Source organism: Monodelphis domestica, chromosome 3 (genome assembly GCF_027887165.1).
Source record: "Monodelphis domestica isolate mMonDom1 chromosome 3, mMonDom1.pri, whole genome shotgun sequence".
NCBI classification, from domain to species: Eukaryota; Metazoa; Chordata; class Mammalia; order Didelphimorphia; family Didelphidae; genus Monodelphis; species Monodelphis domestica.
The window spans coordinates 278,940,736-278,959,414 of NC_077229.1; the positions used below are offsets into that span (position 1 = coordinate 278,940,736).

Sequence of the window (18,679 nt, forward strand, 5' to 3'; positions counted from 1 at the left end):
AAATTTAATATCCTCGGACTACATATATTAAGAGCCTTTAATAACATCCATTTGACTTTCCTTTAAATACAATTTCACATACACACAAATCCTACTATGGCCAACACATCCGGCTGTAAGCTAGCCAGAAATCTGTTGGTTGCTGGCAAAAGCATCTATTCCATATCTTGGCATCTGTATCCAAAAGCTTCAAGAACACCCCATGGGTGGCCATGGGTGTTGACTTCAATGCTGGAAGCTGAGTCGACTTCGTTTTGCAATTACACACATATGCCAGTATGCTTAGTAACTGCACTGCTATTTAGAAGAGACCAATTTAGCATAATCCACTTATGTGGGAGTTTACTCATGTACTGGGTTTAAAATATACAAAAGTTTTGTCAAGCAGTGAGGTTGGATGGCTCAAGGGATTGGTAACTTGAGATCAAGTCTTTCACTTCTAGGCCACTGGTTCACATTCAGCCCTGATTGTTAATAACTAAACACAGTTACCACCTGACAGTTTCAGTTAAGTAGCAATATCAGTTGATTTCCTGGTTTCTTAAGAGTAAGGCATGGAAACCATCAACACAGCTGGAACAAATATTGCTCTTAATGGCAATGGGAGGAAAAGACAGTCAGGAGAGTCCAAGTTTGAAGGCAAATTTAAATTCTCCATTTTCTTTGAAAAGAGGAACTATCCTCTTTGCGGCCATGCCATGTCAATGATATATTTTAGAGTAACAAAACCACCTATGTCATTAATAACAAGAACAGTTGTTAGTAAAGGATATCCAATAATCTTTAGATTTGTTTTGTGTCACATATCTATATATCCATTACTTTAAACATTCTTTTAATTTCTTTAAAAATTTTCCAGATGACTCTTCCATTTTCCTAGATTTTTTCCCCATTTTTATTTAGTAGGTTTTGCCACAGATCAATCAAATCAGCTATCGTGAAATTTAGTGTGTTAAAAAAGGTACAAGCAAATAAAAACCTGAGGTTTTTGACTCCTTCAGTGATCAATTCTTACTACTGGAAAAAATAAGGGATCAATATCAACCCTATGAAACAGCCAAAAATAATTATTTTATCTTCTACTATTAAAAAAGTTTAAGAAAGATGATTTTGTAACTATCTTATTATTTTTCAGCTCATTTGTATACTGTAGCACCATAATTTAAAGCAGCTGAGACTGGAGGTGAAAAATAACTTGAGATATCAGCCCAGGATTCCATATAAGAGATAAAACTCCGCTAATTTTTAAAGCATTACTACTCACGATTACTTATCAGTCAAGAAGTGGGAAAACCCTACAAACCTACCAACAGTAGAACTATTGCTGACCTTGTTTAGAACATGTTAAAAATGGATATTTTCTTTTGCTGAAATGACCATGAAGTCAGAGCTTGAAGTAGTGACTAAAAAAAGGCTGAGATCTATATTTATCTGGTGAAACACTTTGTCTCGTCTGAAGCCAGTTTGCAAAAACCCACACACATCAAAATATGTATGAGACAGCATAGCACAGTAAATAGAGAGCTGGCCTTGGAAGCAAGAAGACTTGAGTCAAAGTCCCACTTCTGGCAAATCATTTAACTTCCCAGTGACCCAAGCAACCATCTAAGTAAGGCTGTTAAGGGGTAGAACAGACATGATCTGCATTGGGAAAAGGGAATTTCCTTACTGTGAAATTCTTACACCAACAAAATGGCAGTTTGAAGCAAAAAAAATTGAAATGAAATTTTTTTCAAACAATTCAGTTCAACAAATATTTATCAATCATCTACTATGCACAAAGCACAGGAGGGAGTAGATGACACAAAAGTTTCTTCTCTTGAGAAGCTGGGAGACTCCAACATGGAAACAGATAAAGGCTAGGAGGTAAGCATACAACACCTGGGAGACTCCAAGTGGAAAGTGCCACCTGAGCTGAGCTTGAGGGAAGTGGGGATGCTAGCAAGGTGGAAGGGAGGAGGGAGGAGGGAGGAAAGTTCAAGAGGAAAGGCACAAAATTGAGAAATTGCTGAGCTGAATTCAGGGCAGCTAGGTTGCACAATGGTTAGAACACTCAGTTTAGAATGAGGAAGAATCATCTTCATGAATTCAAATCCAGCCTCAGCTGTGTGACCTTGGGCAAGTCACTTAATCCTGTTTACCTCAGTTTCCTCATACATTAAATGAGCTGAAGAAGGAAATGGCAAATCACTCCAGTATCTTTGCCAAGAAAACCAAATAGGGTTGCAAAGAGTCAGATGTGACTAAGAAAATGACTCAATAGCAACAGTGATTGAATTGGGCTAGAAAGTAGAGTGGATGAAGGTTAATGGGATGTATTAAGTCTGGAAAGGTAAGTGGGAGCCAGATTCTGAAGGGCTATGTAGGCCAACAGACTTGTATTTTATCCTAAAGACAACAGAGAGACACTGAAGTTTTTTGAACAAGAAAGTGGTATGGTTAAATGGATAATGTCTTAGAAATTTAGTAGTCCTAACTTAAATCTTATATTCTATAAGAAGACTTTCTGAACATCTCTTAATTGCAATGCTTTCCCCTCTGTTAATTATTCCCTATTTTTTCTGTATATAGCTTACTTCATATCTATTTGTCTGCATGTTGTCTTCCCTGTAGAATATAAACTCTGAAGGCAAGGGCTTAATTTGTTCTTTTCTTATCCTTAGCATTTAGCATAGTGCCTGGCATATAGTAGGTGTTTAAAAAATGTTTACTGATTAACTGCTTGATGGAAGGAGAGATATCAGGGACCAGGAATCCATTCAGGTCATAGTAGTGGAGGAAAAACATAACCCTTCTTGCTTAGAAGTTGCTGTAGGGATAAAGAAAAAAGAGAGGCCTAAAAAAGAGTAGAGATGTGGTCAACCAAGATGAAGAGATTATGTTTTCTTTTTTTTAATTGGAGGTTTTTTTAATTTTAGTTGATACTTTTGTTTGAAGATCACATTTATTTCCAATTATTTTTCCTATCCCTTCTCTTAAAAAAAATGCAAAAGAAATTGGGTAAAAAATCAGTTTAACAAAATTAGCTAACACATCCACCATGTCTGACAGTATATGCAATAGGCTATACCTGTAGTCTCCCACCTTTGCAATGAATTGGAAGATACATTTATATATACTATTCAGAGTTTTTGTTGTTATTGTTGTTCTTTTGTTATACTGTTGGAGTCAGTGTATATAGTATTTTCCTGGTTCTGTTCACTTTACTTTATCTAGGTTCATAGATTCTTCCAATGATTGTTTAAAATTTCCATGCTAATTTCTAGCAAAGCAGTAATATTCAATTACATTTATGTACTACAATGCTTTTAGCCATTCCTCAGTCTTAACTACTTTGTTTCTCCTTTTCTGCTACCACAAAAAGTGCTATAAATGTTCTGGTGTCCATAGGGTCTTTCTTTCCTCTTTTATTTCCATAAGATATATATATCAATAGGATTGAGTCTGTCAAAAGGATGGGCATTTTTAGCCATTTTCTTAGGACAATTCCAAATTGCTTTTTAGAATGGCTGGATCAATTCACAGCTCCACCAACAGTGTCATATGTCTCACTTTCCACAGCTCCTCCACCATCCTTTGCAATCTTTGCTGATTTGTGGAGTGGGAGGTGAAACTTAAGGATTGTTTTGTTTGCATTTCTCTTATTATTAGTGATTTGGAGCAACCTTTCATATGGTTCTCAATTGCTTAAAATTCATTTTACAACTGTTTGCTTATATCTTTTGATTAGTTATTCACTGGGGATTGGCTTCTTATAGATTTGTGTTAATTTCCTATTTTTTCCCAGGGACATTGTATGCAGACACTTTTCCAATAATTCATTTGTTTCCTTTCTTTGCTGCACTGCTTTTGTTGTGCAAAAAGATTTTGAATGTCATGCAACTAAAATTATCTTTTTTGGAAACCTCTGTTTTGTCTAAGAATCCTAGCATTGTTGTGAAAGGTACCTGATCTTGTCCACTTCTATTTTTTTAATATTGTGATCTTTAAAATCCAAGTCACTTATCCATTTTGAGTAAAAGATGCTGCTTAGTCTGAACCTAATTTTTGCCCAACTTTTCCAGTTTTCTCAGAAGTTGTTGAACAGAACATTTTCAAAAGTGGAAATACCAATCATTTGAAAAAAGGTACTGCTTCGTTTAACAATGAGAGATACAAACTAACAAGTTTGAGTTACCACCTTACCTACCAAATGAAAAAACAACACATACTGTTGTTGATTGTGCTGTTGTAGTGAAAAAGGCTATGCATTGCTGGAAGAAGTGTAAAATTGTAGAATTTGATTTTTTTTTTGGTAAAATAATCTGGCAATATGCAATCAAAAGTTGCAAAAATAATAATATTCTTTGACCCAAATAACTTCACGTTTGGGAATATGCCCTGTATTATTTTGTTTAAAGGAGATGTTTAGAACAGCATTATTTGTAATGTAAAAACCTTAGAAGCAGCTCAAATGCATAAACTAGGAGAATGATTAAATCATGGCACATCAATGAAACAGAATACTATATTGCAATTAAGATGAGAAAGTATGAGGGCTGTAAGGAAATGTATAAAGTCTATACAGAAATGATGCAAAAGACAAAAAAGAACCAGAACAGAGCACATCATGAAACTATAAGCATTTAAGAGGAAAAATGAATAGGAATGAATGCAGAAAGAATCTTGATGGAAATTTGGAAGGAGTGAAAGATAAGTTATAGCAATGACAATTTATAAGATGAATTTCTTCCACTTGAATGCATTAGTTGCAAAGTAATTTTGGTTGACTGGACTGATGTTCATTATTGCTAATAATTACTATCTAAAATTGCTTCTTTATAAAGGGATCTATTTGGCACTTAGTAGATAGCCTAAAAAAAAATTGCGGAACTTGGCACTGAAGTTGGGAAGGCAATAGAAAGAATGAAAAGGGAATAACTTAGAGGTTGATATGGTGGGGACCATTGTGACAAGGAAGATAAATATTGGAGAAATATTGTGATAGGAAGATGTATCTTTTCCAACCAAACTGATAAAGTTGTCCAGCCAATCAAGATGTCTTCAAGACACAGTGGCTATTCTGGATCGAGTGTATCATCTATATGTAGTTGGTAGTTAAGACTGTTGGAGCAGTTGCTCAGGGGTTTGAGTAAGAGATTTAGAACTCTTGAAATCATCCATAAATCATAGAGTTGGTGAGGAATCACCTTCAGCGAAGGCACAAGAAGTACAATGATGCTATTTGATGATATTTAATGCTAGAATAATTACACTGGCAAAAAAATTTTTTAAGTTCCAGTTTTTCACCAATGCCAAAGAAAACTACATGGTAGGAGTGATCTTTACACAGAGAAAACTATTGATAGAAAGTAAAGCAGTAGGAAGAATTGCAACCAATTAAAAAATAATAATCTCATTATATACAAATGTGATCATTAATGTAACATGTATCAAGAGTTTAAAAAACAAACCCAAGGAACAGACTATATGCCAGGTCATCTTGCTAGAAACTTAGAATATCCTATGGCCTCTTGATACATATACATGGGGCCTCTTCTCTCTCTGGTATTTAGTGTATTTGCAAAAGATGCACTGATCTTTTTCATTAGCTGAAGTATGTAATAAAAAAAAATTGAAGAGTTTTTTCCTCGACACAAGTATTTACATGTACAAAAATGTAATCATGACTACAATAAAAGACCACAGCATATAGTTCAGTGCTCCAGGGAAGAGTATTCAGTCAGTAATGCTGTTAAGTGACTGATATGATCGTTACACATTTATAAATATACATGCTGGAGAATATGTCAGAGGATGAGTCAAGTTTCTTGTACCTATGTGGTAAGATGGCCCCTTTTAAAAAAGAATTATTCCCCTCATGTCTTAAGAAATCTTTTGAAACCAAACAACTTCTTGTTATTTTCTATGAGTGAGAACAGAAATAGGAAGTAGCCCCATGTCAGCTCATTCCTACTCATCAACTAACAGGACTAGCAAAGAAGTGTTGTTCTAGAGAAGCAAAGCAGAGAGCCAGAGTGGTCAGCAAGACCAAGAGTAGAGCAAATGTGAATCCCTTCTTTGTGATTCCATTAGAACTGAAGGGAAAAAAAATCCCACAAGCATTTACAGTGCCAGATTTAACACAACCCTCCCCCTGCAAATACTTCTTTTGCTTGAGCTGTTCAGGATCTGTGACCATTTTTGCAAGATTGCCTTGTGTTCCAAGGCTTTTGCATGGTGTCCTGAAAAATCCTCCCTCATTGGAAAAATACTGTATCTCTCTTTTCCATTTTGCAATCTGGTTACCTACTGTATTCATGAACCAACTACCTGGCTCTAGAAGTATAGGGATTTATAAAAAATTGTGTCTTAGGACAGAAGGAAGGAAAATAAGAGAAAATAATTCTTCCTTTGAAAATACATTAAGAAATATGAAGTTCTTTATAAAAGCTAAATACAGTGGAACTAGCTCACTGTGATATGGATATGGATAAACTCTGGGTTAATTTGGGGCCCTTAGAACAAAACTGGAGGCAGTAAAACCTGTTATTATTCAGACAGCCTATAGGATCGTTGTTGGCCCTCTTCCCCAATACCACTGTTACAAAGCAGTTCCACTGTATTTGGCCATGAGAAAAACAGTTAGATTACCAAATGCATACACTTTGTCAACTGACTTTCCAGTTTTCAAATTACCTTGATTCAGGGTATTTGGTGAGTGTGGCCAAGCTGCTGGTATACATATGACCGCCCACATCAATGTGGACGGGTGCATTGGATTTTGTGAGTTGTGCTGGAGTAGGAATGCCTTGATTGTTCAATGGAGATGCAGGGGATCTAGTGATCAGAGGTCTTGACATATTGGGCCGACTGTCCTACGGAGAGACAAGCAAGTTTAGACATTTTTCTTTTTTCTTTCTTGTTTTTAAATGGCATAAAAGAAAATATACACAACAATGAACAAGTCAATGATTAAAGCTGACATTCTTTATGTTAAAATATGAAAGCTAGTGAGTCTTTAAAATTTTACCAATTCTCATTTCTATTGTAATGAATGACAGAAAAATAAATATTTTAACTGACTAAATAAAGGAAACTTCCATGTTCAATGAGGATCTGTTATTAACTAAAATCCATTTCAAATAATTTCATGAAATAGGAGGGGCTGCTATATTAATGAATTTGAATTATATTTAACAATAGGTAACTTCATGCGAAGAATTACTAGTCACTTTAAGAAAAAGGATAATCAAAGCCCAAAACAATAAGCATTTAAATAAAAATGTTCATGATTTCTCTTTGATATGATGTCAGACTAGATGCACACAAACTTTAGTCCTTATATTCTACAGATTCTTTTCTTGAATTTGTTTTTGTTGTCAGTAATCAAATGAATTATTAGTAAACTGAGTACTTAAAATTATTCCGCAAGTACAAAATAGCCAATGGACTATGTTTTTAAACAACCATTTAGAAAGTACAAAATTATTAAAATGTCTATCACATTTTTTTTTACTATTTGCCCAGCCTTCTACTTTTTGTGCTTCATCCTCAATAGCAATGACTTGTGACGTGATGAAAAATCATTTTCCATGAAAAATCAAACAAACTACACCCCAAGTGATAAAAGTGTCCTGATGAAACATATCTGCGGGACTCTTCTAAGTGTGTAACTTCTTAAGGAAATCAAGCTTCAAAAGAAGAACAGAAGCATCAAATGTTCAATGACACGGGAATAGGTATAGTGTCATAAAGGCAAACATAGTTAATCTCTATAAAACAGGACCCAGGGGAGGGGCAATTTGCCTGGTACCAGAACTTTTCTGGGTCGTTGGGATTAAAAAAAGAGTACTGCAGAGCCAATGAAATGGTACTTCTTTCCCGAGTGTATGATACAAATATTTCAAACTCCACTATAACAATTTCTCATTGCTTTTAAATTAAAGCACAAATTACAAAGAAAGCTGAAGCTAATGTCAAATTGTTTTTCACTGAAGAGGCCTAGGACTCAAGATCTTCATCCTAGTAATAAACCGAAAGAGAATTTACTGCATGGTCTCCTTAAGATGAACATTACAAATATAGTCAGTCACAGACATAACAGAAACAGAGATTGCTCTTCCGAATATGCAAACAATGTGGGTCAAATACAGTGATAAGGCATAATAAAAAGCTACAAAATGCTTTTGATAGAGATCGTAAGAGGGGAAGTCATCTAGCTTTTGTTCATAAAACCCCGTGTGATAAAATATAAATTTGCCAAACACCCTATGTTTTATGATCTGGAACTGCTTTAGGAGCTACCTGGGGCACAACTGCTGGAATACTTAGCATTAACCACATGTCCAGGCATGATGCGGAATACACATGCTTCTTAGAATGCTCAGCTTCTCCCATGAATGGAGCAGTGATTGGGCTTTTGTACACAAGGTTTACCATCTGTGTTCTATATGCTGGATTGAAGAGGGCCAACAAATAGTCAAAGAAGAGGAATTAATGAGGTGGTGGGTAAGAGGAAATATGAAACAAAGACACAAACTGGCAGAAAAATGTAAAAATAAATAGCAAAAGAAAAGAAACACAAAGAAGAAAGTAGCATTTGGAAAATGTTTAAAAATTTGTCTTCTTAGAATGGAAACACATAAGGCATATGTTACCTTATTTCCTTTGAGAGACTGATTCTGTGGCTCGCGCACACACACACACACACTCACTCCTGTTACAACTGAACACATCACAGCACCATGGAGTCTGTAATAGTTTTTCAATTGGACACATTCTATATCCTGCCTGAGGGTGCTCAGAAGAAAATGAACAGATTTGCAGGGTTAATATGTAGTTAGACTGTGACCTCATTCAGCAGAGCTATACCACTGCAAGGACTGTATAGAAGGAGAAGAATTTAAAGCAGAGCAGATCACCTGAAGGGTTCCAGATTTCTTGAGGTATATGCCGTTTAGGCTGTAAATCACAAATCTATAGAAGCTCCAAAGTCTAAAATTAGCCCAGTGCTTCTCAAAGAAGGGATTATGAATCCCTAGGGCTGATGGACAAGTTCTGCAGTGGCTACAAGGTCCCAAGGGGGCAAAGCTGATACCCCCCTTCTCCCTAGGTCCCCAGCCCTTTCTCGTGTCCCTCTCTCCTGGGTCCCAGTGCTTCAGGGCCTGGGGACCTCTAAGGCTAAGCTGATCACAGCTAAAGAGCTTCGGGTCTTACTCCTCTGATACTTGTTTTTCGTGTCACATTTCAGACAAGGTGAGGGAATGGGGGTCATTTGTGGATACTGAGGTAATCATTAGATTTCATGGCTGCTTGCCCTTAAGGCCAACCTTGGCAGGAGAGACCTGAAGAGCCCAGAACAGCTGGTTTGGTGATGACAGTCACAAGTTTAGTTAGTCCAACTTTTTTTCTTTTCATTTTGTCTAGTTTTTTCCTCACTATTCACCCCCATTACCATCCCAAGTCATATAAATAAATATATTCCTGATCATTTTAAACAGGAGAACTGCCTCAAAATATGGAATATCCTGGCCAGAAAGAATGTGGATCCATTAACACAACTGGAAAAAACTTAAAGCACACATCTACTCAAATGGTGGTGGATGAGAACATCTCTGACAGTCTTCTTCATTCTTTGGCAAAAAGTATCTATCTATCCCAGCAGCACAGACATTCTATTACTTTTCTTTCCCCTCAGGAAGAGAAGGCTGATAATAACACTTACCTCCCAGGATTGTTGTGAGGAAAGAAAGAGATAATATTTATAAAAAGCTTTATAAACCTTAAAGCACTATATAAATGCTGGCTATTATCATCATCATTATTATGACAAAGTATTTTGAAAATTGTTGGGCTATATGAACAATAATTTAGGTTTTTAAAAAAAGTCTAACATACTAGAAGAAAGATGTTCAATCTAGACTTTTCCTAAATCATTCAAACTACTTGTGATTTTTGAAAGGACTGAGTTAAATAAGCAAGAATGAAGACCTAACAAATATTATTTGTATAGTACTTTATAGTTTATGGAATAGTTTTATCACCTGTGAAGTAGATAATGCAAATACAAATCTCCCTTTAATAGATGAGGAAATAAAGGCTCAGAGATGTAATTTGTTTATGGTCACACATCTAGTAAAACTTGAAGTTGGAATTCAAATCTAGTTCTCTTCCTTTAACCTCAAACCTTTAAAAACATTTTTTTAAAAAACTTCTTTACTTGACCCTAACACTCCTTTACACTATCCTCTTAATTCTTTCTGCTTTTTCACAGCCAAATTATTAGGAAAAGTTATCTACTCTCATTTCTGTTTCCTTGCCTCTCATTAACTTTTTTTATGAAACCATTCTCGCCAAGGTAATCAAAAATCTCTCTTAAAAAAAATCAAATTTCTTTTCTTTTCACAAAGATTTGAATTTTCTCTCTTCCATTCCACTCCTATACCAAGAAAATAAGAAACATAAAAACCCTGTTCCAAACAAGTTATAGTCAAGCAAAACAATGTCCTGCACCAGCCATGATCAAAAAATAAAAGTTTGTGTCAATCTGCACTGAGTCCATTTTCTCTCTATGAAGAGGTGGGCAATATGTTCATCATCAGTCCTCTGGAACTGTGGCTGGTCGTTGTGACCAATAATTTCATAATTGCTAAATCTGATGTCCTCTTGTCAGTTTTCAATCCTCTTGCCCCTTTTGTTTTCTAGCATATTCTTTTCTTCTTTGGCTTGCTCTCTCCTGATTCTGCTCTTGTCTTGACTTCTCCTTGGCCTCCTTTATTTATCATCTATATCCTGACCAATACTCTGTTCCCCACACTCCTCAGGATCTGTCCAAGGCCCTGCCCTACCCTTTCCTCTCTTTTTTTCCATTCTTTCCTCTTCTCTTTCTCTTCTTACTGTTTGATTACTTCTTAATCTTTAATACTCATCTGTATTTATTGGTTCATTTATATCTATGACTATGACCTCCAAATCTGTATCTCTCACCCTAATCTTTCTCCTGAGCTACAGAATGAACTCCCTGCTAAATATTTCTGTCTGAATGGTTCTTATGCATCTCAAATTAAACAAGTCTGAAATAGAATTCATTATCTTATTACTTAAACCAAAGGTTCTTAACATTTTTTTGTTTCTGGTACCCCTTTGATAGTTTGGTGAAGTCTATTGTCTCTTCAGAATGTTTTATAAAGAATAAGACAGGGGCAGCTGGGTGTCTCAGTGGATTGAGAACCAGACCTAGAGATAAGGTTCAAATGTGACCTCAGACACTTTCTAGCTGTGTGACCCTGAGCAAGTCACTTAATCCTCATTGCCTAGCCCTTACCACTCTTCTTCTTTGGAACCAGAACATAGTATTGATTCTAAGGTAGAAAGTAAGGGTTTAAATAATAAAATAAAAAGAATAAGACAACATACATGGGATTACAAAAGAAATCAATTATATTGAAATCCAGTAATAAAATATTTTTGTTTTTTTTTAAACCCCTATCTTCTGTTTTACAATCAATACTGTGTACTGGTGCCAAGGCAGAAGAGTGGGAAGGACTATGAAATTGAGGTTAACTGACTTTCTCAGAGTCACATAGCTGGGAAGTATCTGAGGTCATATTTGAACCCAGGACCTCCCACTTCTAGGCCTAACTCTCAATCCATTATGCCATCTAGCTGCCCTAAAGTGTTTATTTTTTATTTTTATTTTTCCAAAAGTGATAAAACCAACATAAATTTACTGACCATCCTTCCTCAGGTTAGGAATCCCTGCCTTACACCCACTTCTTTGAATTTTCCCTTCTTTCTGTTGAGGACCCACTCTCCATCTAGCCAGGGAGGTTCAGGGTCTTTTAGGCATCACTGACTTTACATTTCCTTAGCCTTAATGTAAGGAAAGACTTGAAGACCTAAATGTTAGGAGGAAAAGCCCCCTTTTTGACAATTAATGTTTTCCAAAGGCTAAATGGGCTGCCTTGGGAAGCAGGGAGTTCTTTGTTGGAGAGGCCTTTAAGCAAGGGCTTTTGAACTATACTATAGTGGAATTTTTGTTTCCAGGTAGAGGGTGGAATAGATGCTGAGCTCCATTCCAACTCTGAAATTCTATGACTCTGTAATTAAAATGATTGCCAAGGCATATCAGTTCTAACCCTATTTCATCTTCTTTTCTTCTCTCACATGCCTGCTTGTACTCACTTCACCTCTTGCTGGCATGACTGCAACAACCTATTTGTCTTCCTACATTCAGTCTCCCCCTTCCAATTCCTCTATGCATCTGCCAAAAGGATCTTAGTAAAGCGCATCAGACTACAACTCCCCTGCTCAAGAATCTTCAGTGGTTTCCTGCTGCCCCTAGATAAATACAGACTCCTCATTTTACAAAGCTTTCCCCATCTGGCATCATTCTACCTTCCAAGAGTAATTTCCTATTGTTCCTTTTCACATAGTCTATGTTTTGGCCAAACTGGACAATCTGCCATTCCTCAAAGTTGCTATTCCATCTCTTGGACTCCTGATTTTAAACAGGATATCCCACATCTCCTCATCTCTACCTGTTAGAATCCTTAGTTTCTCCAGGCTTAACTCAGGTGTTACTTCTTTCCAGAATTTTTTCCCAAGCTCCCTTACCTCCTTGCTGTTCCTTCTCTTCTCAGATTAACTTGCATCTACTTACCTGTGCAAATGCTATATTCCCCCAGGAGAAGGTAAGTCTTAACTGATTTTCCTTTTGTCTTCGTCTTCTTGATGACTAGCACAGTGCCTTGGAATTAGTTGTAGATGCTTAATAAAAGTGAGGTTTTGATTTGTTCCTAACTCCAAGTCCAGCACTCCTTAAATGCCATTACTCTGCCTCTCATGGATGCTGCTTAGGCACTCACTTTGAACACATGGCCTTTTGAAGCATTCTTTGCACTTTTACTGAGATTATGAATTGAGATGAAAATACAAACTAAAAGTCATAAAATGGCTCTAACAAAAGCAATAGTATTTGGTTTTTGGATTATATAGGATTTTTTGGTATTGCTGCATTTTGTAAAGAAAAAAAAGATGGGATGGGGGTGGGAGGGTGAGAATAATCTTCTAATTTTGGCCACCATTTCCTAGATGCTCTAAGAAACCTAGCTAAAAAACAAACAAACCCAAAACTCCAGTAGGAAATGGCTTCCCTGAGATTTTAATTTCTGATTGCTTCTTTGTTCATAGATTGTCAGGATGATCAATTTATTTTTTCACATTTCCATATTTCAGATAGTGGCTGGGAAAAAAAACCCAACAACCTTGTAGTTTTGCACATCCATCTCGGATGCCTAAATACCAATGATTTTCTGATGGCAGGAACCTGGAAGGGATTTTACTTCAGGTACCTTTCAAATGAATCTGATGAAAACCTCAGCTCCTAAGTCTAACCTTGCTGTATACTATGGAAATGGGAGCCTGGGGAACACTGCCTTAGCCTAACTGAGATGAAGTTTCAGCTGAAAGTGGTAATGACTTTATTTGCTGGGGATATACACCATGTCAAGTTTTGCTATGATGGTGTACTACTAACTACTTCACTGTAGAAATAAGCTGACTCTTTAGTTGTCCTGAGACTTGCATTTCAACAGAGTAATTTTATTAGAATGTTGAAACAGTTTTCATTTTCCATATTAAGTGACAGTAGGGAAAGGACCTGGAATAAGACTACAGAGTTTGCACAAAATTTAGCTAGGGTAGGCACCCATAAAGATATACTGTGAGTGTATCATCAATGCCTCAGTAATTTGGAATGATTGGGAACGGAGGTGTTTTGGCAAGCTGAATTTCCTGGTTAACAATAGTCAAACCCACACATGTTAAGTCCATCTGGGAGGCCGGGATGCTCACCAGAGGAGATCAGACCTCTATTATTTCCCTTGAGAATGTTCTGTCCATTGGGCAGTAAAAGTGTCTTGGCTGACCTCTCACTTATACATTCTTAGAAATACAGCACTTTCTTTACCTACCACAAATCTTTAGTCTGGTAACGAGGCAACTCACTGCAATGTCAACACATTTTAAAAGAGATCTCATAAAAGCACAAAGTAAAAGTGTTCTCTGATGACTTTAGCTAAGCAGAACATGCCTAGAGGGAAAAATAAAATAATTCCCCCAAATTTCACACAAGGAAAGCAACAAAAAGCTTCCGAAGTCCCTGTAGTATAAGAAACAGTAACCTATCGTTTATCTGGAGGTAAGTTAACTAGCAACATCACTTATTTGAACATAGAAGAGAACCAGAAGGAAACAAGAAAGAAAGGCTTCAGAGTAGCCAAAGCAAACTTCAGAAGTCCATGAACATCATATCTAGGAGTTCTCACTTAAAGTCCACCAAGTCACTAAGGGATATACTGTGGCATAGTAGAGAGTGTATTGGGCTTAGAGTCAAGAAAACCTGGGTTTGAGTTCTATCTCTGACACTTATTTGCTGGGTGATCACAGTCAAACCATTTAACTTGTCTGAAGCCTGGGCCTGGGTACAACTTATTCACTGTTACTAACAGACTGTGATGTCAGTGGGTTGGCTGAAAGTAATTTACACACTACAAAAATCATGGATCCCTGAGGAGTTATACACAATTCTAAGTCACAAAGTTTTCTGATCCCCAGAGTATCAAAGGCATTTAAATAGAAAGGAAAAAGACCCTGCTAGCTGGAGACAGTTTCCATAAAATATAGTATGATATAGCATCTAGAATCATAGAATCTTAAAAATCAAAGGGTAGCACAGATTTCATCAAATTCAACCCCTACCCAAATTATGAATTCTTTCTAAAAGAGCCCTAACAAGTTCCTCCAGACACCACTTGAAGATTTTCTGTGATGGGAAATGTTTCCTTCCCTAAACCTGAGGGTTAGGGTTCCGATTTTGGACAGCTCTAAATATCAGAAAAATTTTCCTTAGGATGAGTTGAAATATTCACAACAGTAACAATTTGACTTCCAGGCCAAACAGATTAAGTCTATTACTATTCTGTTATCTATCAAATCTATTATCAATTTTATTACTCTATATGACTATATTTCAGTTACATAGACATAAGCCTGTATAATATCAAGATGACAAGGGAGGAGGCAAAAGAAAAAGTACATAAAAAGAGCTTAGAAACTATAGAAGTTATGGGGCCTTTTACTGCACAGGCAGAGCCCCAAACATCTCTGTGGAGACTAGAGCCCTGGCATATTACAGCCCATTAGCTAATATTTATAATAACATTTATAGAAATAGCACTTTAAAGGCTTATGAAGTGCTTTCCTCACAACTTCTTTGTGTTGATACAAGTATTATTCTCTACATTTTACAAAGTAAACTGAGGTTCAGAAAGATTAAATGATTTCTCCAAACAGAAAATGCTAGAGCTAGGATTTGAACTTAGGTCTTCCTCTTATAAATCATGTACTATCTCTCAGTTATAACAGTAATGTCAAGAAAATGTTAAATTATATTCAGTTATAAATGTTCTATTATATTTAAATGTTCAATTTTAGCCTTCCTCTCCTAAGAAGACAGAGGCTGCTTTACTAAAATATTGTTTCATCAGAGCATCCTGATCCCAAGTCCCACCTCCACTGAGTGGAACCCAAATTTTAGCTAGCAAATCTTTCCCAGAGTATCCTTGAAGCCCTTTCTGGCATGCTTCAGTCAGCCAAGATTATGCAACTTTTAGAGGAATATTCACTTAAGTAGTACAATAAGTAAAGTTGGTATAAAACATGCCCCCAAAGGTCAGTGACACATTCTTGTACACATTCAGAGTCCACAGAAAGGAGGCTCAGGCTTAGAGAGTACACAAGGCAGAGGGGTAAATATCCTTGGGTCCTTTCAAAGCTAGTAGGATGATCAAAGGGTGAGAGTCCCACAGATCAAAGGTGGGTGGGTGGAGGAGTAAGGCTGGAGCTTCGCTAAAACCTCTCCTCCTCCTATCCCCTAATCCCAAATGGTTACTTCTTTGGAATAGCTAGAAAAGTGATATTCTCCAACTTCTAGAACATCTTTCCCTTCATCAACTTACTTGATAATTTAGAGGTAGTTCCTAGGGATCTGACCGAATTTCCCAGGCCACTAGAACAGACTCCTCATCAGGTATCATTTCACTTCATCCTTGTTATTCTAAGGCTCTTAACTTTTTCTGTGTTGTGGACCCCATTAGCAGGCTGGTGAAGCCTAAGGATCCCTTTTTAAAGAGAGTAAAAAGTAGCCAGGTTTGGGGAGGCAGACATAAACACATAAATCTCAATTTACCTTGGAAACTTTTGGCTAGCAGAATAAATCTAGATTAGAAGCCATTTAGATCCTTCAAATAAATCTATAGGCTGAATCACAAGGGCAGAAAGCAGGAAGAGGTAAGTAGGAAAAGCAATATGCTCATTCATAACCCACCCTCCCCTCCCCTCAGGGCATCATGCTAAATCTATTGCCAGATATGGATTATCCACAAGACATATTTGAGATGCTTAACAAATTGATATATTGTTGTCTACCCAACTCTTTCTCCCTAAACTGTGACACAGAATAAAGAAAAGAATATCAGGTCATTATATGGAGAATGATAATCTATTTGTCTACAAAATGTATCTACTCATTCTCCAGAAGAAAATAAACTTGTATCTGAGAAAATTCAGGTAAAATTCTGTTATGTCTTCTTTTATGGTGGCATAAAATAAGTTTATGGAAATTTCTTCTCTAATAATACCTCCCAGATTCTTTTTGGGAGACCCTTAAAAACCACAGCGTAATTTCCAATATATTTCAAATTTTGATACTTTATGCACTTCTTAATCTGAGAAGGCAACATTAGAGGACGAATTCATCGTAAGTAACTCCTGCTCTGATTTAACTGTAGCATATTCCTTTCAAAACAGTTCAATTATGATGAAAAGTGTTGATTGGAAAGAAGCAGTGATAATTCATGGACAGTTTCTCCTCTATGCAAAATGGTAGAATGTTGTAATTTTGCAATCATGAGAGGAAAACTGTCAGATAGAAGATTAAATGCTTTGCCCAGAGTAGAAGAGCAAGCCAGTGTTAATCCAAAAATGAAAGGTTGGGAGGTTTGAATTTGAAATTTTGCTAATTCACAAGTACAACGTTATAGTTTGTCCAATCTCTTTAGTACTCCTCTGCTTGCCCTCTATGCCAAATTTTTAATGGAAGAGGATGAGAGATCAAAAGACCAATCATAGGACTTCCTGAAGTCAATCATCTGTGGGGATTTAGGAATTCTTTATATTTTGATGTCTACTCCTATATACATTATCTTTTAGGAAGAAAAATAGAAAGGGCTTTGAATGCTGACAATTAAGCAATGTCTTATTATTTTCAAGAGGCTTTCTGATCCTGGATCTCAGAGCACTTTACCCTAATTTCTAACTTAAAAGAAACACACCTTCAAACATATTCAGTATTATCATCAGAAGTAACTTTTCAGAAGCCTTGATTGCCCAATATGTTTACCTGAAAAGACAACTCTGATTTTTCATTGCAACAAATATGTGTGTTGTTATATTTATTAGGAATGAGTTCAAAAGTTAAATTATGGCTACCTGAGAATATATTTTTTAACATTCAACCAACATTGCTAAAACAAGTGTCTGCACACAAGAACACTAGGCTAGATGCTAGAGGGTGATACAAAACCAAATAAAATCCTGTTCCTGTCTTTAAGCTTTCACTCTAGAAAAGGAGTTAAAATGTGTGCCCAAATAGCCATAATACCAAAGAGCATTTTGGTTGAACATATCTGAGGTATGAGGAAGGAAAATCTTTTCCTCATAGACTTGTCTTTTATGTGGTATTCATCATGCACAGAGATGATTCTTACCCATCATCACTAGGCAGCACATTTAATTTTCCCAAGGGTGGTAATGGATTTGCATTGACCATTCTATCAATGCTCTTTGTACCCAGTGCAGTGTATGGCCATGAAATTAACTGATTTAGAAGGGTCTAATCCATGTTAGTGGACATGTAAGCCTGGCTCCTTAACTGAGCTAATAAGCCATAGGCAATGATTGAATTAAATAAAAAATTGCATTAATGGTTTCCTGAATTTAAAATTGCTTAATATGCAGTGTCCCAAAACTCTTAGTGCAATTTAAAACTTACTTAAAGCTTACTGGTGTTTAAAACTTCACTAAGACCTTTGAGACACCCTCAATAATTTTCAAGGATGAAAGGTATTTTGAAGAAAATAATAATAATGACCTTAATTTATAGAGTACTTCTAAGTTTATAAAGTGCTTTCCTTACAACCATCGTAGGGGAGGTAAGATAATATTATTCCCACTTTACAGATGAGGAAATTGAGGCTTATAAAAGTGATGTGACTAACCAGTGACTCACAGATAATAACCACCTTTTAAAATTCCAAGGCAGGATAAATTAAAATTCTGCAATCCTCTTCTGAAATAGGTGAATATTGCTGAACTTCTTTTTGAATAAGTATAATTGATATTTTGATAAGCTTCAGAACAATGATTTCTTAAGAATGAACTTATGAGGCAGCTAAGTGGCTTAGTGGACAGAATGCCAGGTCTGGAGATGGGAGATTCTACGTTCAAATCTGACTTCAGATACTTCCTAGCTTCGTGATCTAGAGCAAGTCACTTAACCCCAATTACCTGACTCTTCTGTCTTAGAACTGATTCTTAGTATGGATTCTAAGACAGAAGTTAAGGGTTTAAAAAAATG

General features: G+C 36.3%; 1 protein-coding gene across 4 annotated transcripts in view; it reads right to left on the minus strand.

Annotated features, from left to right (window-relative positions):
• KCTD1 (potassium channel tetramerization domain containing 1) overlaps positions 1-18,679 on the minus strand; it is a 249,920-nt gene that overhangs the window by 52,057 nt on the left and 179,184 nt on the right. For all 4 annotated transcript variants that reach the window (XM_007487578.3, XM_007487579.3, XM_016431646.2 and 1 more), the window contains exon 2: positions 6,679-6,857. In XM_007487578.3, the coding sequence (XP_007487640.1) occupies positions 6,679-6,857 (179 nt within the window). The remainder of the gene's footprint in view (positions 1-6,678; positions 6,858-18,679) is intronic.